Source organism: Plectropomus leopardus, chromosome 23 (genome assembly GCF_026936395.1).
Source record: "Plectropomus leopardus strain MGB_pleo_1.0 chromosome 23, ASM2693639v1, whole genome shotgun sequence".
Classification (NCBI taxonomy): domain Eukaryota; kingdom Metazoa; phylum Chordata; class Actinopteri; order Perciformes; family Serranidae; genus Plectropomus; species Plectropomus leopardus.
In genome coordinates this window covers 17,603,663-17,630,171 of record NC_142198.1, presented here as the reverse complement: position 1 = coordinate 17,630,171, position 26,509 = coordinate 17,603,663, and the positions used below count along the sequence as shown (strand labels likewise).

General features: G+C 39.9%; 1 protein-coding gene across 1 annotated transcript in view; it reads left to right on the top strand.

Annotated features, from left to right (window-relative positions):
• Window positions 1-14,080, top strand: part of vax2 (ventral anterior homeobox 2) — a 35,341-nt gene extending 21,261 nt beyond the window's left edge. The window contains exon 3 of the mRNA XM_088073851.1: window positions 7,738-14,080. Coding sequence (XP_087929977.1) covers window positions 7,738-8,235 — 498 coding nt within the window. The 3' untranslated portion in view covers window positions 8,236-14,080. The remainder of the gene's footprint in view (window positions 1-7,737) is intronic.
• Window positions 14,081-26,509: the final 12,429 nt, after the last annotated feature.

Below are 26,509 nucleotides of genomic sequence, written 5' to 3'. Positions count from 1 at the left end.
TAAGTTAGAGTTAAACTTGCAGATACAAACGGCTTTTATTATCAAACTCCATCGCTTAACTGTAAATAATTGGCTCTGGTGTCATTAATATAATCTGTAACAGTTTTTGGACAAAAAGGCCGATGTGTGGGTCCATCACACATGATTGAGTAGGTCACTGGTTCCGCCCATTACTCTCTGGTTTCTCCGATAAAGGCGACCACTGGCCCGTCACATACATCGCCATTGTTGCATTACATTACATACAGTTGAGTATCCATTGGTCTGTTACATCCAGTTGAATGGCCGCCTGGTACAGTTGTTTTCATTGTGTGCCGCGGCTCATCACATGCCTGGGATCAGGGGGTCTGAACGGGGTCACCGCGAGAGCAGCGAGCGGCTGGAGGGGTCATAGAAAGTGTGAAAGACTGTCACCAAGTGTCCTTCTTAAAGACTTTACCGTCACAATCCTGCATTTCACTCTGCATTATCGGCATTACACAGCCAGGCCGTAGAGTGCGATGTTTCCGTTAATGCTCTCCGTCGTCGTAGCTTAGGTCAGTTCAGCTTTAATGCATCGCACTAAAGTGATTAAAAACACAGCGATAAATATACCGGAGGGAGAATTATACAAACATCTAAACAAGCATCCTTATTCCAGCTTGGGATCATGTCGAGGCGGAGCTGAGCCGGTTTATTGAATGGACACATATGGATGCCCAGTTGATCTGTACACTGGGTCTTGAGCTGGCTTAACCTTTCTACCTCTAGCCCAGTTTGTGCCGCTCTCCTTGCAGCTGTCTGGGTTCACAGCGCAGGCCTCCCATTGGCTAACCTCTGCCCGACTGGCCTGTGTATTCATGCATGAGAGGCCCGATCATCTCGCCCTGACCTTGAATTTACCCCGCCCTGCACATTTACCCCATCCTCTCATTTTTGATCCCCTATCTTTAGTCTGGTTGGCTTTCATCTGGCCCACTGACGTCCCATCTCTCTGATTTTGTCGTCCACAGCTGCTTCTTGCACACTTTATTATTTGAACCTTTCAGCAAAAAGGGTTAATTCTTAAAAAAAAAAAAATCAAGGAAACAGTTATAAAATTGCAAAAAATAGGTAAAAGGTGACAAGAAAACAACCTGGAAATTTAAAAAAATGTAACGCATGAAAAATTAGGAAATGATCACAAGAATAAAACACCATAAAAGAGAGAAAAATGACCAGAAACTGGTGATTGGGTTGATGTATTTTTTTAGGCATTTGTAAAGATGTACGTCTTCAGTAGTAATCAGTGTGCCGGAGACAGCACAGGGAAGTCAACAATTAACAAAAACAGGACCATCAGTGTTCAATCAATGGGTCGCAGCCCAAAAATGGGTCACAGGTCCATTCTAAATGGACCGCAAGTGACCCATGAACGTGTCAAATTTGTAAAAAAAAACACCACTATATTTTGAAGTACAGTGAATTTCCAGCGCAGAGCTTTTATTTTATTTTTATTCTTGTTTGTCTTCTTAGCCAACGGTTGTTACATTTTGAGAAAAAACATTGAATATGTGGTAATTTATCTGATGTGTAGACCTTGAGCCAGTGATTAAAGCCCAGTTTACACTGCGTGATTTTGGGCTGTCAGAAAAATTGGTGTGCAAAGTCGGCCTCTTTTCGTCAGCAACAACCGCGTCCACATTCTCCTCCTCTTCTTCAGACTTTTTTCATCACACATAAATGCAGCTATAACGAGGGCTCCATTCATGTTTGTTCACATTTTTCCCTCACCGTAGATGGATGACGCGCTGATGATGTTTTGTTTTTGCGTATTGACGTTGATGGATGTAGGTTGTAGCCTGCGATTCAGCAGGTGATGTAATCGCACATGCATCAAACTTTACGTTGTACCCGAGTTTCCTAGATCCATTGCACAGTGTAGTTTGCACTAAATGTATGTCTGAGGGGGTTTTAGAGGAAATCTGGACCGGTTGGGAACCACTGTGCTTGACCACACAATGACATTCACGCCTAAACTTTCACCAGTCTCGGTTTTGCCACCCTCCCCTTAGTCCTCACCTCCTCACTCGGGCTCCCCCCGCGCCCCGGCCTCGCCCCAGCAGACCAGAGTGCAGTGCGGAGCACAGAGGGCGAGGCCGGGGCAAATGCAGGTCACGTCAGATGCAGATCTCTCTCAGTAATCTCTGCCCCTTCTCTGAACCCTGGATCCCATTAAAAAGGATTTACATCCAATAGTGTAGATGTACCAAAGGCAGCTTTGCCTTCTTCTCCTCTCATGATTTTCCCCTCTAATAAAATCCCTATAAAACACCAGCAAGCTTTTTTTTTTCCCTTTCTCCCCCGGGAACGGATAGGAGGGCTGTGATGTGAACAGAAGACTGAGCCCCGCCCACAGCGGCGGGGATAAAGGCGAGGGATTGGTTGGGAGTTTCATCTGTAGTGAAAGCTTTTTAAGGGATGTGGGTGTTTGGCAGGCGATGGCGCATGAGTAAAGTACAGAGCGAGAGATTTCAGAGAGGCGGTGTGTGAGCTAACGAGGAAGGAATATAGAAACGGCGACACAGAGATAATTTCTGCTGCTTATCCCGCCCTCCTGTCATCTCCCGCCCTCCCTCCTCCTCCCCTCTTATCTCCATCTCTCCCTCCCTCTGTGCCTCTTTTGGGTCTTTACAGTAAGACCTGCTGGCGTCAGTTATTTATCTCTGAGCTGGTGGATCCTCTCCGATCCCATTATTTGTGTCGTGGTCAGTAGCCGAAACTATGATCTCACTCACCCCAGCTGCCGGTTGAGCCTTTAGAGTGCAGTGATACTGTAGTTATCAGCCTGATTACCTCCACACTATCAACAGCTATTTTTGGCTTATAACCTATGCCACCCAATTAGGCGAGTGCCTCGTCACTCTGGTGTTTTAGGAGATAAACTGGTACCAGCTGCACGAAGGTGCTGAGTTAACACGCTACTACAGACTAGAAAAGAAACGAGCATCCAGTGCCAGTGCAGGAAATAGTTCCTGTCATGTAGTAAGGCTGAATGTTTTATATCTATAAACACCTTCATCAAGTGTTGCAGCTGCTTTACACTATCACTATATCATAACCAGTTAATTTCAACTCATTCTCATCTCAATGCATTAAATATCGCCACTTGGCCAGTGCTGTTTACATCTGTTTGCTACGTGCTAGCTATCGTCTTGTGTTTGTTGATGTTTTTGGACGGCGTGCCAATTTATGCCTGTTAAATGCAGTGGGCTTTTTTCAAAATACACCCGTTTTCACAGGAAACGTTCATTTTATGCTCACTAGATGCATACATTTCTTTCAATATAAACTTACAACGCCTCTAAAACCTTAAATTAACATCTGCTTCCTTGTGCAATGAATGCAGGTGGATAGGTTTTGAGAAAAACAAAAAAAACCCATAATGGTTTGGCTCAACATTCATACTGGAAGTAAAGCAGGCTCCCTGGTGAAGATCCAGGGTTTGTTGGACCAATCCACTGTCCCTCTCATGCACCCTTTAGGGACTTTCCAGTTTCTTATATTATGTTGTTACTGGCAGTGTTTCTAACTGACGCTGTCTAGTGGTGTATCATACCGCCGCAGCAGGTGCCATCTGGCTGTGTTAAAGGCTGACGCTGTCAGCTGGGGTATCGTACCGCTGTAAAATGTGACTTTTGGCATCAGTGTCTTTCGAAATCACTAACCAAGTGGCGGCATTTGACATGTTCACAATGAAAATGGACTATTTATTTAACATAACCCCAATCCTTTCCTAAACTCCCAAGCTGATATCAGCCTGTGATGGACTTCTTTATAAGGTCATCTGCTTCAGGCACGCCGCTGCGAGCGTTTATGTAGCCTGCATGCACAGAAACCTGTGTTGGGTCACAAAAAACACTGATTTGCTTTTTAAGAGACAGGAGCTGAAACTAAGCAGAGTGTAAATGCACATGTCCGGTACAGACAATATGAGGAAAACATTTTTTTGAACGTTAAAGAATGTAAACATGTTTTAGTAGAAACCCAAGAACAAGCCTAAAAATGAACATAATGAACATAATACTGTACGTTCCCTGAACCACACTGTAGCGGCCGTTGACATATCATCACCTTTTAAGCAGAGGTGTATTTGTAGTTGATGAAGTTTGTTTAGGTAGATTAGCAGGTTACTGAGGAGGAAGTGGATATATTTTTTGCCATATATATTTTTTATTTTGCATTTCTTTTTTTTCCTTTTTTGAATGTTTTTTTGGGGGTCTTAATTAAAATGAAAAATATTTTTTTAAATTTTTTCCTGCCGTCTTTTCTAAACGATTACACAATGATTTTCATGTGGTATATGTGCAGTTGTGTGTAGATAAAATACATTTTTTTTATCCTCATTCCCACCTAGAAACACTCATCACCACGATCTCTCTCTCTCCCAAACACACACCCACACACACACACACACACACACACACACACACACACACACACACTGAAACTATTATTCACTGGCAGGGCTCATTAACATTTTTTGGCAATTCATATTCTATTAAAAAGACATTCAAGAGAAATTTAAACACCTTGTGTGCACACATGACAAAGCTTCTCCAACAGTTTGTGCAGCACAATCCACAGTAAGAGACAAGTTTAAAAAAAAAAAAATACAGAACAGCGTCGGTGTGTTGTTAGGTGAAGCAACATTTGTGATTTAGCTGCAGAACCGTTCCCAAGAAGTCAGTGTGATTTTTTTTCGTACCAGTCTGACCCTGATCTAAGAGCAAGCTGAGATAAAACTGAAAGTCACACACGCTCACAGTGTGTTTGATGATCCTTTGAAGTAAAGTTAAGACACAATTCAGAGTCTATCAACCTTAAATTTTTTTCAGATATCAACACAGAATCGTTTTTCTATACTACACCCACACAGCGAAACCAAAAGGTGCACTGACAGAGCGCTGGGTCTTACAGATAAATGGGGTCATGTGAGAGGTTCGCTCACTGTGTGCGTGTGTGCGTGTGTGTGTGTGTGTGTGTGTGTGTGACTGTCGCATGCTCAGCCCACATGTGACCTCTGTGGATGTGTGTGCGCTCACTCAGTCCTGCTGTGCTTGCATTGAACGGCACCTTCATACATCGTTCCTTTATGCGTTGTTTCTTTGGCTGTTGTGCAACCATAAAAAACGCTTATGAAACTTTTTATCAATCAATCCACCAACCCTTCACAGGCTTACGCATTTCTGCTGTTACAAGAGTTTCCTTTTAAGTCGTCTGCTGTCGTCAATCCCCACTTATCAGGGATTAGATTACTGGGTTTCTACGAAAAATCGCGAAGAGGCTGGTGGCAGTCAGTCGTGTGCATAAATAACTTCAGTGGTGGATAAACTGGTGTTGTGCAAAGGTGAGGATGAGTGGAAAAGAGAGGAGAGATAAACATGTTTGTTGTCTGGTGTAACACACTCATCTGTTCCCCTGATATCTATTGAAACAAACATCTTTTTTGTGATTAATAACTATTAATCAGCTATTTTTTATCAGGCTTTTTTGATGTTTACATTGACTGATTGAAAAATTTAATAATTCTGGTTTTAACAGGAAAAGTTTGTCTCCTGAATAACTAACTACTTCAGGACTGCTTTAGTTCCTTTGCTTTCCACACTTGATCGCTTTAGTTTGAATAATTTGTGCAGTAATGACTATGCATAATACAAGAGAAAAGATGAAAAGAAAGGATTTGAAACTGTGGCAAACTGACGTGCTTTCTTTCAAAGACATGGGAAGAAATGGCCAAGAAATTAGCAAGAAAATAGTAAAATGTACCTGAAAATTTGCAATAAAACAAAACAAAACAAACAAACAAACAAAAAACAACAGGAAAGTAACAAAACAATAAAGGTAATGACCTTAAAACAACTGCTTAAAAATTACAATAAATATGTAAAAAAAAATATATATATAATTATGATAATTATAAATATAGTTCATATAGGACATTTTCCCTAAGTAAAAAAAATCTAACTTAATCCACCAATTTCTTGCAATTTGCAGGAAATGTTCTGCCAAATTCCACGTTTTTAAAAAGAAACAAAAACCAGTTTCAGGGTTCAAAGTTTTAAATGCTTGTGAGAGGCATCTAACAAGACAAGTCATGTCGATCCAGGTTTCAAAGGGTTAAGCTGTTTATCATAACAAGGCAGTAGCAATATTTCAATTTTTAAATTCTCCTCATAAGACAATAAGTACAAACTATTACCCACCCTGCATGCCACACAGTGGGGGTTAAACTCTGTGGTGAAACTCGGTCAGGATGGTATACATTATTCATGTGTGTGATTCCTCTCAGAGGTGGCTCTCCGTGCAGCGATCTTCTGTGACCCCACCGTGCCCTCCAATCAACATCCCACCCAGCCCTGACTTTTCCACACGCTATACATTAAAGCTATGCTGCACTCCATCAATTAAACACGGCGAGCGAGGACAGGCAGAGTTCACCGAGCTTTTCTACAATCTGCTGCGGGTGGCGTGATGCCTCGTGTGGTGAAACTCTCAAATTTGCTGCCGTGACAGAAGACGACAGTGCACATTATGACTTTTTTGTGTTTTTTAAAATTTTCTTTCCCTCTAGATCCACAAAAGCTTGATTTCTGAGCATATGCACACCTCGGTTCACCATTTTCTCCTATATTTAGACTTCGTATCGTGACTGATAATATTCCCACTCTGCTATAAAGCTTTGATATCACTGCCTGTCCCCATATGTACATTTCCAGCCTGTTAGAGCCTTGTAGTGTAAGCGCAGATAAAGTGCTCGGGCCCAACCGTGATCAAATGTGAGGAGAAACACAACAGAGTTGATCCAATGGCTGGCACCAAGGGATTACAGCATCTCTGCTTGTTCTGCACAGATTTATGCGTGTATCGCCGGTTTGCTGCGAAGGTGTTGCGTGCTCTCCCCGCTCGCAACCGTGAGCTCACAGAGCATGCTACGAGCAAAGATATGCATCAAGCAGAGGTCACAAAGAAGGCAGCCACACGTGTGTTCAGCCTGTGCAAACTATCAACTTTTGGGCATGTGAAGGGGATAATGTCGGCGTGAGTTCGTGTTAGTTAGTGAAACATCCGTGATCTGCGCACGGTATGATGTTAAAACGAAGGAGAAGGGTGAATAGTTCATGAATCACTTTTAGCAGCAGAAGATTTGTGGTTCAACATAAAGACAGTATAACTTTAAAATGTACAAAACTGGCATAAAAGCAAAGAGATTAAATTACTTTTATGATGTAAAGAACATATAAAACTTCTCGTTTTGAGTCTGATCCATGAAAAAAGCCTTAAAGTTTAGTCATTTCAGCCTGTTTTCATTCCCACGACCTCAGTTTTGCAGCTTTTTCACACCCCCCGGCATGTGATACTGACGCTACAGACACCTTCTAGGTTCAAGCCTCAACGTTTTCTTTATTGTCCTACATGGAAGAAATTTGTTTTGCATGGGTTCACATCAAAACAGAATATATAGGACGCCATCAACAACATATTAGCTCAAATAAATCAGTGGAGCTTGTGAATGGAAATGGAAATTTATACCATACCAGTTTGGCCAAGTTGACTTTAGCATCTTTATACGACGCACTGGGCCTTTAGCTAACTCCAGTGTAAACCCATTCACAGCAATACTTGATGCAACTGACAACACAGGATGAGAATGCAATGTTTATTTCTGATTTAACTCGTTCTTTGCCTGATTCTTCTGTTTCTTCGTGGTCTTTGCAGGTCAAGGTGTGGTTCCAAAACCGCCGGACCAAACAGAAGAAGGACACCACCAAGGATTCAGACAAACGCTCCTCCTCCTCAAACGAGTCGTTGGCCACCTGCAACATCCTGCGTCTTTTGGAGCAGGGCCGCCTCCTGTCGGGCCCCGCCCCGCCACCTAACTCCCTCCTGGGGCCTCCACCACACCCAGCAAACGGCTCCCTGCTGAGCAGCCCGGGCGGAGGCTCCTCCACCTCTCCGGGGATCAGCAGCAGCACTCCTCCAAACTCCCTACCAGGGGGGACTTTCGGGCTGTCGCTGCCTTCGCTGGGCGGCACCCCGCCTTCACCGCGTCTGGGCGTGCCACCGCCGCACTCCCTCTGCTTCTCCATGCCGCTGCTGGGAGGCGCTCATCATGAACTGACGTCTGCTTACGGCTGCGGCTCTTCAGCTTTTGAGCCGTACATGCGGCTGGACAGGAAGGAGGCAGATCTGGGGGGGAAGAAGACAGTTTCTTAAGTAACGTGTCCCTCGTTAGGACGCTAGAGGACTTGTTTTGTGTGAGCGCCTCTCCCCAGTCGTTCACCCCGCCGCCTGTTTGACATTTGAGCTTCAGCAGACGGGGAAAGAAAGCGACCTGGATCATGAGAAATGTGAAAAAAGAAGAAACCAGGCACCATTTTGTGCCACAGCACTGATGAGCACACTGACACAAAATGGTGAAAAAAAAGGACGAGATGTGACGGAGATGTTTAAAAAAAAAAAAAAAAAAAAGAAACTTGTGAATTTTTTGCAAAAAATGCCGTGTGTGTATGTTGCGTGAACCCTGACAGACAGATGCTTTTATCACCACTCTCTTCGCAGTGGTTTCAAGTGACTCTTCACTCTTTGTCCAGTGAGTTTGTGTGTGTGGTTTTTCTCTCTATACAGGCCTTCATTTACTGTTCAGGAAAAAAAAAATACTTGACATGGAAAGTTCAGACTGAATCAGTGTCTGAATGAGAAGAGTGGTATTTCAAAGAGAGCAGTTTGTACACATTTCAGTACATATTCCCGTACAAGTGGCCATGTTTGATTTTAGTTAATGTGCTATCACAATATGGAAGAAACACTTAAAAAAAAGAATCGTAGCATTTTAATATCAGTCTGTTTGGTGTCCAGCAGTAGTTTTGTAAATTCTTTATTTGGTTGTGTTTGTGTATGAAATAATAATGTGGTAGGATCTGGACAAAATGGTGCAAAAATCACATATCTGGATCCGATAGTTTAATATAAAAGATCAGAGGAGAAGACGCTGGTTAGACTCTGCCAAAGCATTTATGGATTGAGCTTTGGAGGTGTCCTCCAATCACCGAAGCAAGTCAGAGAAACGACCTTTGAGCCCAGATTAACTTCTCAGTATCTGATCCACAGAAGACACTCTTGTTAAATAAGATCCAGGTTTGTTCAGGCCGAAAATAAAAAATCGCTTTTCAAGTTAGTGAAAACTCAATCCAGAGATTTCTGTTTCACATCTTGTTTAGAGTTGCAACAATTAGTTGATTTAATCATTAAGTCCAGCGACAGAAAATTAGTTTGCAGCAATTTTGATGATTAATTGACTTTTTTTGTAAAATTTCAAGCTAAAATACCCAAATATTTTCTTCATTATTTATGACAGTAAATCACCAGTCTTTTTTCTTTTTTTTCCCAGACTGAATGATTAATCCAGGATTTAATTGACAGATAAATTGATAATAACCATTAGTTGCAGCACTAGTTGGGATGAGTATGTATAACGTCACAATGAGCTATGACACCTGTAGAATTTGCTTATATTTTACCCAACGTGATCTCACAGAAATATGTAAAATGACCACGACCTCTGAAAACTGCATTACGTGGTGGTGGCATGTGTTATTTTGAAACTACGTGGTAAAGACACTGCTGGGTTTAGGCACCAAAAGTACTTTGTTAGGTTTTAAAAAAAGGTTGTGTTTTTGGTTTAAATAACATTTGTTAATAACGGGATGAAAATACGTCATAAAGTGACGTAAGTCCTTCTCAAACATGACCTACTTACATAAAGGGCAACAGTACGTGTACCTAAAAGAAGTCTATGTTGACTTTTAGTTTCTCACAGGACACAAACAGTCTTTCGGGTGAAAGTCTGGTGTTTGTTTGACCAATTCATCACCCTCCCTACTTGGACTTTCTCACCGTTTATACCACTTATGGGGTTGCAACATTAAGTACCACCCATTCAAACTGTCCTCCCCACTAACTCATCAAACACTGGTCCTTGGTCAGTGGCCCTTGGCGTCTGCGCACTGGCACCCTTTAGTGTCAATATGAGATACAGCTATGAACAACTGCCATAGCATAAACAGCAAGAATGTCTACATAGGACTTTCACCCAGGAGACCATTGTCTGTGTCCTGCTAGTGACGTATGTGATGTGACGTTTCATTACGTTAGTGATGAACATACTTATTTTAAACCAACCATGATGTTTTCCTCTAAACCTAATTACATGCTTTTTGTGCCTAAACCCAAGACGTAAATCCATTTCTTTTACCAATGCATGTAACAAGCAGAAATGGTACATTTCCTGTGAAAACTGAAGTTTGTTTGGAAAAAACACATGTATTTAATGAGCGTAAATTGACACACTGTCCCTTAGCATCCCAAAATGACACAAGAGGGTACCTTACGCATGACCAATTGTCTGTATTTGACGAACTGGGTGTGAGAATGAGTTTGCCCATAGCAGGATGTTGTTAAACAGGGAATTTGTGTGTCCACCAAGATACCGACTGACTTTCCACTGGCACTGTTTTCGTGGTGCCAGCAAGTGAATTCAACACAATACGTGCCACTGCCACATAATGCTGTGTTAATAGGTCATTTCTGTGAGAGCAGTTTGGTTTTACCCAACAGTTTTCCTCTTTTTTTAAGTTGTCCATTTTATGGTTTGAAACATCACAACTATCAGAAGTACTGCTTCATCAGGTCATATCCACAATCACAAGAAATCTGATATTTTTACACAGGAACATTTGACTGTGTCCACCTACTTTGGATGCAGCATCAAATGAAAATTTGTCTTTTTAATATTTTATTTTAACTTAAAATTTGTGTTTGCAACATGTTTTCCCTTTTTGATGTGTTACGATGACTTGTGGCTCGCCCTCCTGTTAGATTTCCGTCGTCTTACATGAAAAATTTCCTCTGCTTGCCCCTCGTTGAAAGCACTTTATGTTTGTAGGTTTTTATCTCCTCCCATTATTGAGAACAGACTGAGAAACCTGCAAGCTTTAGTAAGAGTCAGTTTATTTGTCGAAAGGTGTTTTTCAGAATTGAAGCCAGAATATCCCCTCGATTTGAACCTAAATTGACCTCAAAATATAATTTAGATTCATGCACGACACGCTGAACGAGGAAAGAAAAAGGACCAGCTGTCGTACGTTTCCCCTCCATATGAAGCTATTTGTCCAGGCTTCCTTGTCCAAAGAAAATCAAAACTCACCTGCAATGCCCAACAGTTTGCCCTCAATTTGTGTGCGACAGATGAGTTCTCACCTCCTTTCATAACTTCTGTCTTCTACCTGTTTGCTACGTGTCATTTCCAAAATGTGTCTATTCATTTCCAGGTTTCCTCTCAGTGTTAGGTTTGATACGTTTCCCCGCTCCCTTTCTCTCACGCTCGCTGAAGGTGACTCGACATCTTTTTAAAAAGACATTCTCGTGACATCAATTTACAAAGCTGCTCACAAGTAAAGGCCAGGGTAAAGCATGCTTCCAGCTGCAGATAAATGCATGGAAAGGTTCTGACCTCAGCCTATGAAATCCCCCTCCGTCTGACGGCTCACTGGGGCCTTTTTGCACCCGTGTAGCACCGGCTGGTAGCAGCTGATTTGTTGTTGTTGTGTTCAGGCCCCGACAGCGTGGCGAAAACCTCTGTCATCCACTCACAGCTCTTTGCAGCAGTGTACCTGTGCTGTTGTTGAACACTGTATTATTTTCTATAAGCACCATCCATAATTCACACGCTGTGGCATCAAATATTAAGCGGAGAGATGGAGCTGAGAGGTCAGGAGGCTTGCTGCTCATGTTAGGCCGGTGTACTCTTTCACAAACCCCGTTTTCTCTTTTACTCACGAGCGGGTTGTTTCGCTTTGAGGCTAAGTTGTTTTTCCTGCTGTGTCGTTTGCAGAGCAGTCTCTGTTCCCTTTTTCTGTGCTGGATTTAAAAAAAATATTTAGAGCTGCACAAGATACACTACAAAAAGAAATTATTTGATTTGACTTAAACATATAAGCATCCAGGCTGCCCTAAATTTGAGAAAACAAGTTGAATTATTACAAAATTACCTCAACTTTTCTTCACAAGTTCAGTCAACTTAAAATATTTGGGGACTCGGACGCTAACTTTCTTTTCATCAAGGTAGTAGATAACCGAGTTCTAACCCGACTGAGAAAAAATCTTAATTTATCCAAGTTTAAATTTGGTGGCGAGAAATATCCAAAACGTTCTCATCCTCAGTCGTCACAAATTGCCGTCACTTCTGCGTCTACATATTAAGCTTCATGTATCCTTCTGTGTCTGCTGTTTACGTTCTTGGATGGCGCCTCCAACACCAGAATGTCAATAAATACACTTGCTTAAGATCAGGTAACAAAGACACTGATGGTTAGGATTAGGCAAAAAAGACACACGATTATCTGTAGTAAAAACATCACATTCAGACGGGAAACAAACACAGATCTCCAGGGTGAAAGTCCAGGCCGCATTGGGACTTAATGCCAAATTACAGCAAAAGCGGAGGTATTTGACGACTTTGGAATGAAAAGAGGCTGAAATATCAGACCTTTAGAAAACAGATTTTGTGTTTTGGTGGTTACAGAAGAAATCTTGTTTATATCTACATAGGGAACGGGTTCTCATCTACAGAGATTGTCTTGTTGCGCCCTGAACAGACAAACCCTGGCTCTAGACCTTTCATGTTTTTGCGTCAGCCATCAAAGTTAACTATGTCGTTGGCAAAACACAGCCTTTTTTTCCTGGATTTTTTTAGATCTCTAAACCTGTTGAAAAAAAAATCTGAATTGATAAAGTTATTTGGAGAGTAATATCAGACCTTTAGAAAGCAGTTTTTGTGATTTGGTTACAAATGACATCTGGTTATATTAACAGAAGGAGCGGATCTAAGAGTATGTTGCACCGGCATGTTTCTACATTGGCCCAGAAAAGACAAACCAAACTCTGGCTGATTGGGACATTTGCATTTTCATTTCAGCCACGGTAGTTTCGAAAAGAGGGTAGAGGTTGCTTTGCAGCTGTGTTGTGAGCAAAACAGTTCTCTTCCCTTTTTTTATCGTGTATTTTTTTTTTTGTTCTTTGTTGTTTAGAGCTGCACAAGATAATAGATAAATAAGCTCTAAACATGCTGAAAAAAACTTAATTGATCCCATTTAGAGTTATTTAAAAGGTATATCAGACCTTTAGAAAACTGATTTTGTGGTTTGGTGGTTACAAAAGAAACTCCACGTTTCCCTCGATATTCAGAATCAGCACTTGACTCCACGTTCTGTCACTACACGGTGGTGTTTTGTAATATAAATCTGCAGTTACTGTATTGTACGCTCAGTCGTGACGAGGCTGCCGAGGAGCAGCTATTAGGAGACGGTCAAAGAAGTGAGATGCCACTTCTCTTCAACAGACAGATGCTTTGTAAAGCCTTGCATCAGTTTCACAAAGCCTTTTCTTTTTATTTTATTCTTCCTCAGTTCTTCTTTTACTTCATTTTCAGGCAGTTTCTTCTCTGAGTGGACGTGTTGCTTTTGTTGTGTGCAATCGGTGACATCTTGCACTTGTTTATGTTACCACCATCTCATGGCGCTTGTCGTGAGTTTCTCTGATGGGTAAAGTCATTTGAGATTGTGGAAATGTTCTTTTATTTTGAAAAATGCTTTTTTTTTTTCTTTATGCACAGCCAAGGTCCTGCATAGGCCATAACTTCTTTTCTTTAAGCAGTAAAACTTAATGTCAAGCTAATGGCACCAGCTACTACTTATGATGAACAGACTCTATGTACATAGATATAAATTTATATATGAATATATATAAATGGGTCTTTGCACAAGTTATCTCCATGTCCGCTCCATGTGATTTTAACAGGAAAAACAAAAATGCGACAGAAGATTCAGAAAAAAAAGACTTTATATATGCTTTACAATTCTTTGTCTCATTAACATTTTGCACTTATTTAAAGAGGCTTACTTCTGTTTCTGGGCTGACAGAGCTGTTTTCACGCTCGGCCAAGATATTGTACAATATGTATATGTATTTTTATTCATATGCATATAAATATATGTCTATGTAATTTGCCTCCTGTGTTCTGTTTTCTTCTCCTGCTTCAAGGCCGTGGATGGTTTATAGAGCGGGCCTACCGTGCACAGGCCCAGGGGCCCAAAGTGACAGGGGCCCCATAGGTTGCCTCAGAGACACATAATAAGAGACACATAATAGCTACAGAAACAGGGAAAACAGAAGACACAAAACAAAAAGACGCCAAATTGTCACAGAGACACAAAATGATCACAAAAATAGACAAAACAACAACAAAGAGACACAAAATGACCAAAAAAAGACACACAAAATAACTACAAAAGGGGACAAATTATTCACAAAGACACACAAAAGTGGCAAAACAACCCAAACAAAACAAAAATCACTTTAAAGAGGCACATAGTGACCGCAAAGGGACACAATATAATCTAAAAAGGTGTAAAACAGTGTCAAAGAAACACAAATCAATCACAAAAAGGGGGCAAAATAACCACAAGGAGACACAAAATGACCATGAAACATAAAAAAATGACTAAAAGGAGAGAAAACCCCACAAAAAAGACACATTACAACTTCAAGGAGACGCAAATAAGAGTTAAAAAGATGCAAAATAAAAGTTTGCGTGTCAGCCGGTGGGGCCTTTTCCAGATCTGTGTCCAGGGGCCCACTGTCTCATAATCCATCCATGTTCAAGCCCATGAAAACTAAAATCTGACATTCAAGTTTTTTTTTAAAATTATACTTATAAAGAAGAAGAAGAAAAAAAAGACTTTCCACTTGTTTTACAAAATGAAGTGTGTAATCCTGCTGCTATTTAGACTATTCAGTTTAAATATGAGTTTCTGTTTGCAATCAACAAAATCTACAAACATGACTGACATCTGCATGTCTGAGCTCTCTCTTTTCACGCTGAGGATTCAGGGCGAGCCTTTGCTCACTCGCAGCTTTATTAAAAACCTTGACGTCCTTGTCCTGCTGTCCTCAGCGTAGCAAAAACATAACGACAGTGGACATTTCACCTGCTCAGGTCTCTCTGCAGAGGCCTTTACATAGTTTTTGCACTTTTAATTTTGGTTTGGATTGTGGCTCAAAGACTGAAGTAGCACAGTCTTGGGACATTAATTGGATGAAAATATGAGAATATACTTTGCAAATGTGGGATGACTCAGGCCATTCTGCTTAATGTCTGTCATAAATAAATCTAATATTTTCAAGGCAAAAACACATATTTTATTAGAATGAAACATCTGTGGAAGAACAGTGTGTGTTCATGCAGTATTATTGAATGACCAGAGCAAAGTCTGAAATATCTGCAGGGCCAAGAAAAGACTTTTTGGGGTTCTCTACCCCATGTTATTATCCCCACCCCCACATGATAAATAGAAATTTTTAAACAATATCGAAAATACCCAATGCAAGAAATATCCCGGTTCCACTAAATACTTCCAAAATCCTTTTTAAAGAAGCTTTTGCATTTTCAGATCACATCTGAATAAGCAAGAGGTGATTATGTACTTTGATACGTAAGTTTTGCAAAGAACAAGACAACAAAACAGTTTAATTTGTGACTGTAAGAGAGAGAAAGAGTGCAAAGTCGTCTGCATATAATTGTAATTTAAAAAGTAAAAAATACCATTTCTAGTCCTACAGTTTATTACCAGTCTTCGGGTACTTGTGCTTTACTTGAGCACAACATTTTTCTACTACTTTATATCCTCAACTTAACTACATTTTATGGGTAAACATTGTACTTTTTACTGTGCTGTATTTATTTGATAACTGGAGTTGTTTTAATGTATTTCTGTTTGGGTTGCAAGACAAATATTAGGATTTTTTTCTGACAGTAAAGCAAAATCAAATCAAATCAAATAAACACCTTTCATAACTGTTTAAACTTTTGAAAATTGAGGTAATTGATGCAAAAAAACAAAAAAATGTGGACAAAAGGCAACAAGCAACTGGGTAAGAAATTCTCCGCAAATTGCAAGAAATAAGTAGATTTAGAAAATTTGGAAAAATATTTTCAAAAAATATTTTGACGCCAATACTTTTGAAAAATAGTAGCACACACAATTCCACAATCTTAAACATCATATAGAGGTCCACGGTTGCTGCAGAGATCCAGAAACAAACACTGGCACTCTCAGGTAATGTGGCCGAATGAAAAGAAATTAATTCTTTTTAGCTACAAAGTCAAAATTAGTGACACTGACACCAATACTTTTGTACTTTTACCATGACTTTAAACTGTGACAAAATATTTCTACACTGTGGTTTTGCAAAATCTGGTTACTTTTTCAACCTTTGCAAAATGGTCTCCACATTTAACGGCCTGCATGACGCAGCACTGATCAGGGTCACATGTTGCCTGGACTGACACAGGAGAGATTCAGCTGTTTGACGCTTCATGTTTTTGTCAAAAAGACAAAAAATGGCTAATCTCTAACATTCAAACCGAAATGATTCACATTTTTATCATTTCCTTCCAAAACTATGATGTGTCGAATGAAGAATAACGTGCAAGGAGAGAACAAGTTTATCTAAGATGTAAAGGCAACACACCACATATAGAAATCCCCAGACCTCAGCGAGGGGCACTCCTCCAAGCTGGGACAATTGATCTGCAGGGTGCCAATTATAGTGATTGGCACCTTTATTTGAGCGAGGAAAGGCGAGAGGGCCGGCAGAAAGGAGACCAGATGGGTGGCCTGTTTTAGAGGTGGGGAGGAGGGCAAGGAGGGGACGGACAGGAGGAGCTGCCCGCAGCAGAGGAGGAAACTGTGCTGGTAAACAGCCTCCAGCGAGGAGCAACGGAGCTCCATTAATTGGGATTTTAGAGGTGGTTTTAATTCGTAATCTCTCATCAGTGATCATGTTAATCAATAAAATAAAGATTTAGCTTTCTGCTGTGAGTGTGTGCCCCAAAACAGGGAGAGAAATACCAAGCGGAGAAATACAAAAAACCCTGTGGTCATAGTAAGAACAAAATAATATTAATATTACTAAACTGTTAAAAACACAATGTGTCATTTTATGATATCTGAAGATTTTCTAGAAAGGATTTGATGTGCAGCTATATTTTCACAGACAGTTCTTGGTGAAGGCCATGTAATCTGGTAATTTTATTAGTAAAATATATTAATTGGTATATTTGCAATCTATTATTTACAATTAGTATCTAGTATTTTAGTGGGTGCACTGAAAATGCAAAAAAAGAAAAACATGGAAATATGTCTACAGGCAGGCATAAAATTAACATATATGAAGAATACACTTAATGTGTTGATAATCAATATTAATCCATCAATGAGCAACGAACAGTCAAAAATATATATTTATTCAGAAATCCCTTTAAAATTGCTCAAAAAGTCAACACATCAGACTAAACTCTAATAATAATAAAAATCATCTAATAACCCACTCAGAACTTGGCCTTTATTTTCCCCGTAATCAGCATCAAATTAAACTTTTATTTCTTGTTTCTTAACTTGGTTTTTGAATTAAATTAAATTAAATTAAATTAAATTAAATTAAATTAAATTAAATTAAATTAAATTAAATTAAATTAAATTAAATATTTTTACAGATTCAGTTCCTGCTACAAAATGTTTTAAGCATGAGTCACAGTCCTGCTTTGCATCCTGAGGCCTTCAGACTTCATTTATAAAATATCTGGTTACGTTGGTTTTATAAGGATCTGTTGTTGTTTTTTCCTCCCTCATGCTCAGTTATCATGAGGATTTTGTTTTCTAAGTTTTTCCTTGTTGCATTCAGTTAATTATGATTAGTGTTTCCTGTTTTATTTTGTCATCCTCACCTCTTTTGTCATGTGACTTCCTGCCTTTGTGTGTTTTCCCGCCTTTTTTTCCCAGCACACCTGTGTTCCTGAGTGCAGCCTGTTTACAGAGTAAGTTTCACAGTGTTTCAGTGGTTTTCTTTTGGACTTTCTTCTGTCACCTGTCTGGTTTTGGACTGCATGCTGTAAGTTTATTTTTGAACATTCAATCATTGAACTAAATCCTCTGTTTCTGCGTTTGGCCCCAAACTGGTGAATCTTGAGTTTGTGACATAAACAATCATCACTTCTCAGTACAATTACTCAGTGGGCTGATAACTTAACATCACATATAAAGTATAAGGTGCAAATGTATAATTTAAGACCATATTTAGTTGTGTTTTGTTTTAAGTTGTATGAATTTTTGTTTTAGTAAATGCATTAGGTTGGCAGTGATACAACGTGAACACCGTGATTTCAACCAATGTTGCACCCTTGACCACGCCACAAAAACCTGTAATAACTAATGTAAAAAATGATATGTATGATTTTTGCCTCATGTCACACTCAGTTAAGTGCAGTTTGATATAATTAATAAGGTTAAAAACATTCATACACTTGTTCAGTTGTAAGCATTTTAAAGTGTTTTTCTTTTAATGTTTCTTTTGGCAGCTAGGCTTTAAATCCTCATTTATAAGTGGATACCGGTTTATAAATTAATAATAAATAATATTATAGTAAAACAGCTGTAATATATAATATGTCGTCATTCACTGCAACTCAAGGGAGAATTAAAAAAGGAAATACTTCAATTAGTAACCTCCGTATGTGTAGAATATATTACTTTTCATTACACATATGCATTCACTATTCTTCTAGACTCTGTTTATTCATTTGCAATTATTATTTAACACAGATTTGTATGTCATTTTAATTTTTTCCAATATGTTATTTTTAACTTGCACTATTTTATGTCCTAGATTCTCTTTTTTTTACTCGTCTTTTAATACATTTTTATTTGGCATTGTTGAGACTGTGATCTAGTGCCAGTGCCTGCTTCCCCTTGTTGTGCATATTGCAATTTATAACTTGATATCACATTTGAATGTCTTTGTGACTGCAGTCATTCATTTCTTACCCAGTATTTCTTATTTATGAAAGAAAGACATTTTTTGTGTCCCGAATGAGCTATGATTCAAATTCTTCTACAATTACGTTCAGAGTTTAAATGTAAAAAATAAACAAAAAGTAAAAGAGTTCAAAAATAAGTAGAAAAGTACCTTTTTATGAAGAAAGGATACATTAAGTTTCTGTCATGTGCACCTGATGCTTCCCACTCATATCATGTGAAAACGAGAGCAGCGGATCAATTCCACATCAGCACTCAGACGCTGTTTGTTGTGCATCAACAAATGAACTCTCAGCTCCATGTTGGCTCTGTTTTTTTTTCTTTGAACAGCCGCCGTATGTGTTTGTGTGTGATTTTGGAGGGTCCGCAGACCTTTAGGAATGCATCACTCTCCTTCCTCCATCCCTCCATCCTCCCCCTCCTCTTATAAAGCAGCTCAGCAGCACATCAGGGGGGCCCCTCCACTAATTAGGGTCACTAATTGGGGGTTGGCCGGGGCAGAGACCCCTCCACACCTGCACGGTCATGTGACATTCAAAGAGGTGCGTAGGGTCAAGGGTCGCGTATTGGGGGGGAGAGGGGAGGGAGGGTTTGGATTAGTTTTTTTTTTTACTGAGCAGATGAAGAGAGAGGTTAAAGCAGGAAAAAGGCAGGAAAAATGTCAGTGAGCAAGAATTTTACAGTTTAGATTTGATACATTTTTGCAATTCAGATCCTTTACTTAAGTAAAAGTACTAATAACACCCTGTGGAAATACTCTGTTGCAAGTAAAATCCTGCACTGAAAGTGGTACTTAGGTAAACGCAAGCAAGCATAATCAGGAAAATGTATTTAAAGTATGGAAAGTAAAATCTTCAAAAAAAATCCCAAACATACAGAAAAAAATACCCAAAAACTATTTAAAAAAACTGCCCCCTCAAAAAAAAACCAAATTATTTGAGAAATATACATATAAAAAAACACCCCAAACCTCAAAATTCTAAAAACGAAAAATAAACCCAGCTCCTAATTAATTAAAATAGAAAAACAATCTAAATTATAAAAACAAAAAACAACCAAACCCTAAAAAAAAACTAAAAAAACATCAAAAACTGTAAAAACTAAAAATAACATTACCCAAAGATCAAGACTTTTAGGTAATCTTATTATATAATTTTATATGTTATAATTTTATATTTTAAAGACCCTTCTTGTGTTTTTTTTTTAATTCAAAAATCGTAATTTTTAAGCGTTCTGATGAATGTAGTGAAGTAAAAAGTGAAACATTTCCCTCTGAAATGTAGTGGAGTAAAAGTACAAAGTAGCATGTCATATAATTTTTTAAAGTTACATTTCACTTTTGCATTTTTGCTAAAATGACAACCACAAAACTTCACAAACAGGTATTTCTTCCCATTGCATTGAGCCACAGTGCAAGAAAAACAAACCAAAAAGCTGCAACATCTAAATGAAAGTGTTCAAAAAGTGTTCGAAAAGACAGAGCAGATGCGCAGAGAAATGTAGAGGAAGTGTGAGACGACAGAGTGAAAGACACGTTAAGAAATTCGGGCGGGGACACGCGGTCAGAGGTTAATTGCCAGGTGACCTTAGGGGCCGGACAGCTCAGCGGAGGCCCCAAACCCGCCTGCCTCTCTCAGCTCTCGTGGACTAAGTGATGTCTGCTTGTTTTGACACGATTCACACAAGAGTCGGGCTTAGGCTCACCGAAAAGATTCACAGCTGCATTCCTGTGAGAACCAAACCCAACCCGAAAATCTTCAGCGAGAGAGACAATTTTTATGCAAAGGCAGGATGTGACACGATAAAAGAGGAGAAGAAGAAGGCAGTGAAATATGTGCATTATGTATTATGCATGTTAAATATTAAAAGGTGAACTGAAAGCACAGGTTTAAATAATAAAGTCAATGATGGCTGAATTCCATTTAGCTTCATCCGTTTCCAGCATAGGTGTCATTTACACTGGAGGACACCACTTTTTGAATTTTTGTCCCCTTCACTTTTTAGCATCATATGTTAAAAAAAACTTGTGCAAAATGTAAGAAATTTTAGATAATAAGAAAAAGTTGAGAAAGGTTTATTTTCACAATAAGAAAACATATAATACAAAGTAAATATAGACAGAAAACAGTAACATAAACTAAAATAATAATAATTTTTGCATCAAATAGTAAATAATAAATTCTTTACAGTTTCTTCTTGTCCAAGTTTTCAATTATTTGTCTGTGAACACACATATGAGCTATTTAAGTCAATTAAATTTATTTACCCTTAAATTTATATTTTGATTAAAAAGTAATGAATTAACTGTTAGGATTTTTATGTCCCTTGTATATATGAAAAGATAAATGATAGATGTGTGTGTGTGTGTGTCTGTGTATATATACATATATATAAATATACACACACACACACACACACACACACACACATATACATGTACCCTGTACATATATATAAATATATATTTACACACATAATTTCTACATATTTTTGCACATTTATACATATTCATATATACATAAATATGTAAATACTTTTCAGCCTTTCGGTGACAGCAAACATGACACACACACACACACACACACACACACACACACACACACACACACACACACACACACATACAGTAATGCAAACTTATCTGCTGCAGAACCTTGCACACAGCTCTGGTCTACTGGCAAAGGGAAAGGAGTCTGTCACCTATTGTCAGCGGGTTATCCTGTGTTTCATTTATCTGCATACGTGGCCAGTTTTTTTGGAAAAGGGGTACAAGTCTGCAGCTTCATCAGTAACTGTTTTTCATTCGAAGGCCATGACACACCAAGCTGATGGTTGGCCATACGCCCACAACGGGCACGTGGCGAGCATCCGCTTCCCTCGTGGCGGTGGTGCGTCCCACACCGTTGGCCCTCGTTGACCCTTGTCGGCTTTTTTTCTGCCAGTTCAGATGTTGCTTGGGCAGCGGTGGCCGTGGAGCCCATCAGTGAATGAAATCGCTTTGATTTCGCTGTTCAGCAGCGAACACAAGAAGAGAAACGGAAATGAAAAATGTAAACAAAGAGAGAGTGAGATCAAAACTAACTTCTTATGTACGTAAAGATTGTTTTTCTTTAAGCATTGAGTTTTTAGCAGAAATGTTCCCTGATGGTTTGTGTTGTTGTTTAGTGGTTCACAGTAAACGTGCTTTGTTCTTTCAACGTGCGTGTTGTTAATGTGCTAACTGGCTAACTACCATCGTGGCGTTCTTCCAGTCTCCTGTTTTGAATGGCGTCTAAAGACGACTGACGTCCTTCCTCTCACGCAGGCGCAGAACATGCGTGTTTGTTGGCGTCAATTTGCTGTGTTCATGTGCAACTTTTTGACATGAGGTGACACAGCAGGAGGCTTTTGTCGCTGCTAGTACTGAAATGTTTTTTCAGGGCCTTTAGATTTAAAATAAAGCAATTCAGTGTTTTATGGCCCAATCACTTAACACTGTGTTTTCCTTCATACTGCAGCTGAGATTTGGTTTTTTTTATTTGTAGATGTGAAAAAGGGAACAATCTTGTATTTTCAGAAGATGAAAAATACTGTTAAACTGCAAACACTGGAGTCAAGGCCTGACGCCGGTCGAACATGTGGACAAACAGGCATTTAGAGCAAAGAATTGTGGCTGGCCCGTCATAGTGGTATTTTTATTGCGACACACTCTCATGACAATACATCATTGCTCTGTTCCCATTTTCAATTTCTCAGCCTTTCACCGAGCTGAATGAATCCTGCCTGTGTGTACAAAGAAGCGCGGCCAAAGACGTAAAAAGATTTCTGATTGTATTTTAACCTTCTGCACAATAATTCAAGCGATGGTGTAACAGGGGGAAAGCTCTCCTCTTTGCACTCATGCCTCTGCTCTCCTTTTCAATTTACACTTTTCTCTTGTATTCAAGGACGCTTTTAACCCTTCTCCTGTTTTGTCTCAAAATGTTTGCATCACCTCTTCAACTCTGCGTTTATGACCCTTTAGCGTGCATTCAGATGATATTATGTGAAACAAGCAGCGAGTGCATAAAGAACATTCCAGCGTTGTTTTGTGGCGTGCTGTGAGTCCGCGGACGGAGCTACTATCGACTTCGGCCTTGGGTATAAAGCTGCCTCTGTGGGGGCGTCCATTACTGCGCTTATTTCCCTTGATTAGGTCAGTGGGTTTTCAAAAAGTGATCACACCTCAAGGACGCAAGATGGCACCTCTGTTTGTCACAACACGCCGGTCTGTGTGAGCACAATGTCTTTTAAAGCAATGATCTTTCACCATTAACCACCACAAACAGTCTCGAAACCTTGGACTCGTGTTGAGTTAGAGCAAACTTGATGAATTCTGCTTTTAAATCACAACGTAATGTCTTCCACTTTCTTCCTCTGCCTTCACTTGGAGAGTAATGCACAACGTTAATGCACAGCAGAGTGCTTCCTCCGCTAATGAATGCAAGGTTTTTGTGCAGAAACCTTCTTATATTCTTGATCATCACATACTTCAAGACCCCGCTGAACTGACGTCGCGTTCAATGCAAACCGACAATAGCTAATTACATATTCAGCGACACTGAGAAGTTATTTAGTCCTTTTAGGAAATAACAGGTGAGGTGATGATGAGCAGAGTGCAAGCTGCGGTGGAAAAATGCAGCATTTAGTCTGACAGAAAGAGCCGAGGCAAGAAAGTACTCAAGATTTTGTATAAGACAATCTTAATAAACAGCGCGTACGTCCTTGTATGTTTAAATGTCACTCACTTGTTGCTACACTGTAGTCTTAAGTATCTCATTGAAAGCTTTGAGGGCACTCATCTCATGTGAATGAAGTTTTCTGAGGATATCTGTGTCCCTTCACTGTCTCTTTAGGCAGATATTGATTGTGCTTGCTTCATTTCTAAAGCAGTTTTGAGTGTTTTTCTCCGTCGTGATCAGGAATTTCACCTGCTCCATTTATTGTACTGTGTTATTTTAACTGTAATTACTGTGTCTATGGCACCTGAGTGCTTTATGCCTTAAGCAGCCATTGCTTCAAGGCAGACATTTACAGACGCTGTAGGCTAATTGATTGTTTGCTAAGCACTTGTAATGTTGTTTAGTTTACAGTGATAAAACATGTGTCTCTGATTTCCCGCAGATCATTACAAAGGTGTGTTTCTCATCTCCGGAAAACAACTGGGGAATCTGCCAACTGAAATTCAGACTGAAGCAAGCAGATTTCATTCTCTATAGCGAGTTAGTTGCCATTTCCACAAGTTGGCTGAAAATTAAATCTCCCATTTACTTTTTTTTGTTTTCAGGGGACTCGTTTTAAAACAAGAAACATGTTCGAGTGTCTGAAATTTAACTATAATGGCAGGAAACACAATACAGTTAGTGTGCTAAAAGAAATTCGGCTGAAGCTAAGCTAAGAGGACCCAGTCATGATCCTTGTGGAACAATTGTATCACAGATTAATCAGCTAAAAAGTCACATGGTGCCGATTTGTCAGCGACCTTCTGCATCTACTAATGATGTTTTCGGTATCCTGCTGCATCAGCTGTTTACTCTCCAGGATGTCTTTGCCGTGATGTCATCAAATGCACATGGTGTGATGAGGTCCTTACGTTTACACAGTATGAGCACATGGTAACCAATGCGAACTTGAGCTCCTTATTTTACATGCATACCAGCAGCGTTACTTTGCTGTCCTTCAGTGTTTCATGCTCATGCTACTGATTCCAGTAGCTGTGTTCTCGAGTGACGCCGCCCATACGTACCGGACACATCCATTCAGCTGTCCACTGGCAAACAATGAGAGCCCCAGCTCTTTCTGAGCAAATTCTCATCTGACACCATCCAGCCGCCTTCTGGTTGGATGCTGAAGGAGGCTTTTGGCGTCACGCTCATATGCCAAAAACACTGACAGAGCGTGCATATTTAAAGATGCTAGAATTTGGGTTTCACACTGGACACGAACAGCAGGCTCATGGGTGAAAGTCCAGAGTTTGTTTGACCCCTCTTATCCACACAATGTGTTATTTGTTACTTGTTATTTCGACTGTAGTAGTTCACCGGAGCGTCAGCACTGTGCACTCGCTGTTCATTGCTCAGTTTGTAAAAATAAAACTACACTGTTTTTTTCTAAAGTGAATTGGTCTTTAAAGGTAGCCTGCAACAGAAAATCATTTATGGTGCAATGTGCAAATAAAGTAAATAATTTATGACTGATGCTGCATCATCTGCATTCTGATTTTATAGATTGTTCCTCCAGAAGTCTTATTCTCATTTTTGAGAGCAGCTGATGTCACATATTAAAGTGTCTCAATTTAAACTTTTGTTTCAGTCTTGGATCATCCTATTAGGCGCAGCTTGACCCTCTGCACCCTCCGGGGTCACTGCAGGTTGCCCTCATTAGTAACTCGGGGTCTCCACCTCGACCCAGTCCATCACCCTATTTGTACCCTCCTTAATAGACCCATAAACGACCACACATGAGCCGAGGTTCCTACCCGCACCATAACCTATAACCTCGGGAACTTCACCTCGTTCTTTGCCTCCATTCATACCTCATTCAGTCGGACCGCAGCAATCCGTTTAGTCAATGAAAAGGGAAAACACACACATGCACACAAGAGATCATTTCCTCGTCCTGCCCTCGCCCCAAATGCCCACACACACATTACATCCTCGTGCGTTTCTGGCTGAAAACAGAGGGAGCTAGTGAGAGAGCCGGAGCAGGGGCTCACAACGGGATTATTGGGAAAGAAGAAGGGAGGAGGAGGGGGCCGAGGCAGAGGAGGGGGCCCCTCCCTCTCTCTGCTTTTCAACGGACGTGTGAACAAAAGCCCGGTCAAACTGTCGGGCCCGAAGCCTTGGGTGTTTACTGCTCTTGTATCTATAACCAACAAATCAAGGATCGCCCTCACCACCACCACCTCCTCCGCGGCTCGGCTCCCCCTGCTGCCCCTTTTCCCTTGAGCTGCCTGGCTTTATTGGGAACAGCAAATTAAGGAACCATCCATCTGGGTGTGATCACCAATTACGGAGGGAAGCTGTCAGCATGCATTAAGGCCTGCGCGGAAGGCGGGCGTGTTACACTGTAAAATCTGACAGGTCGATCTTACTTAAAATAATCATGGAAACTGATGGCCTTGAAAAAGTTAATATAACTATTAATCTTAATTTATGTTCATTTTATATCTAATTGTTAAGTTTACTTAACCAGTTATGTTCAAAACACAAAAAAAAAGTTGTAATGATGGATTTCTACTCTAAACGCACTCATAAATCATCAGCAAAAGAAAAAGGTTTTGTATTAGGATACTTTTTTATGTTTTAATTTTTAAACCCGTCCTGGATTTTGGGCAGAAATGGTGCATCAACAATTGTGGTCCAAAAGCAGGAAGAGAGCTGCCCTGTTTGTCCTCCCAGTCCAGCGCTAACTATCCACAATGATGCACAACTGATTACTCAAGTACTGTACTTAAATATAAATTTGAGGTACTTTGAGGTATTTTCTTTTCATTGCACTTTATAATTTTACTCCAGTACATTTCAGAGGGAAATATTGTA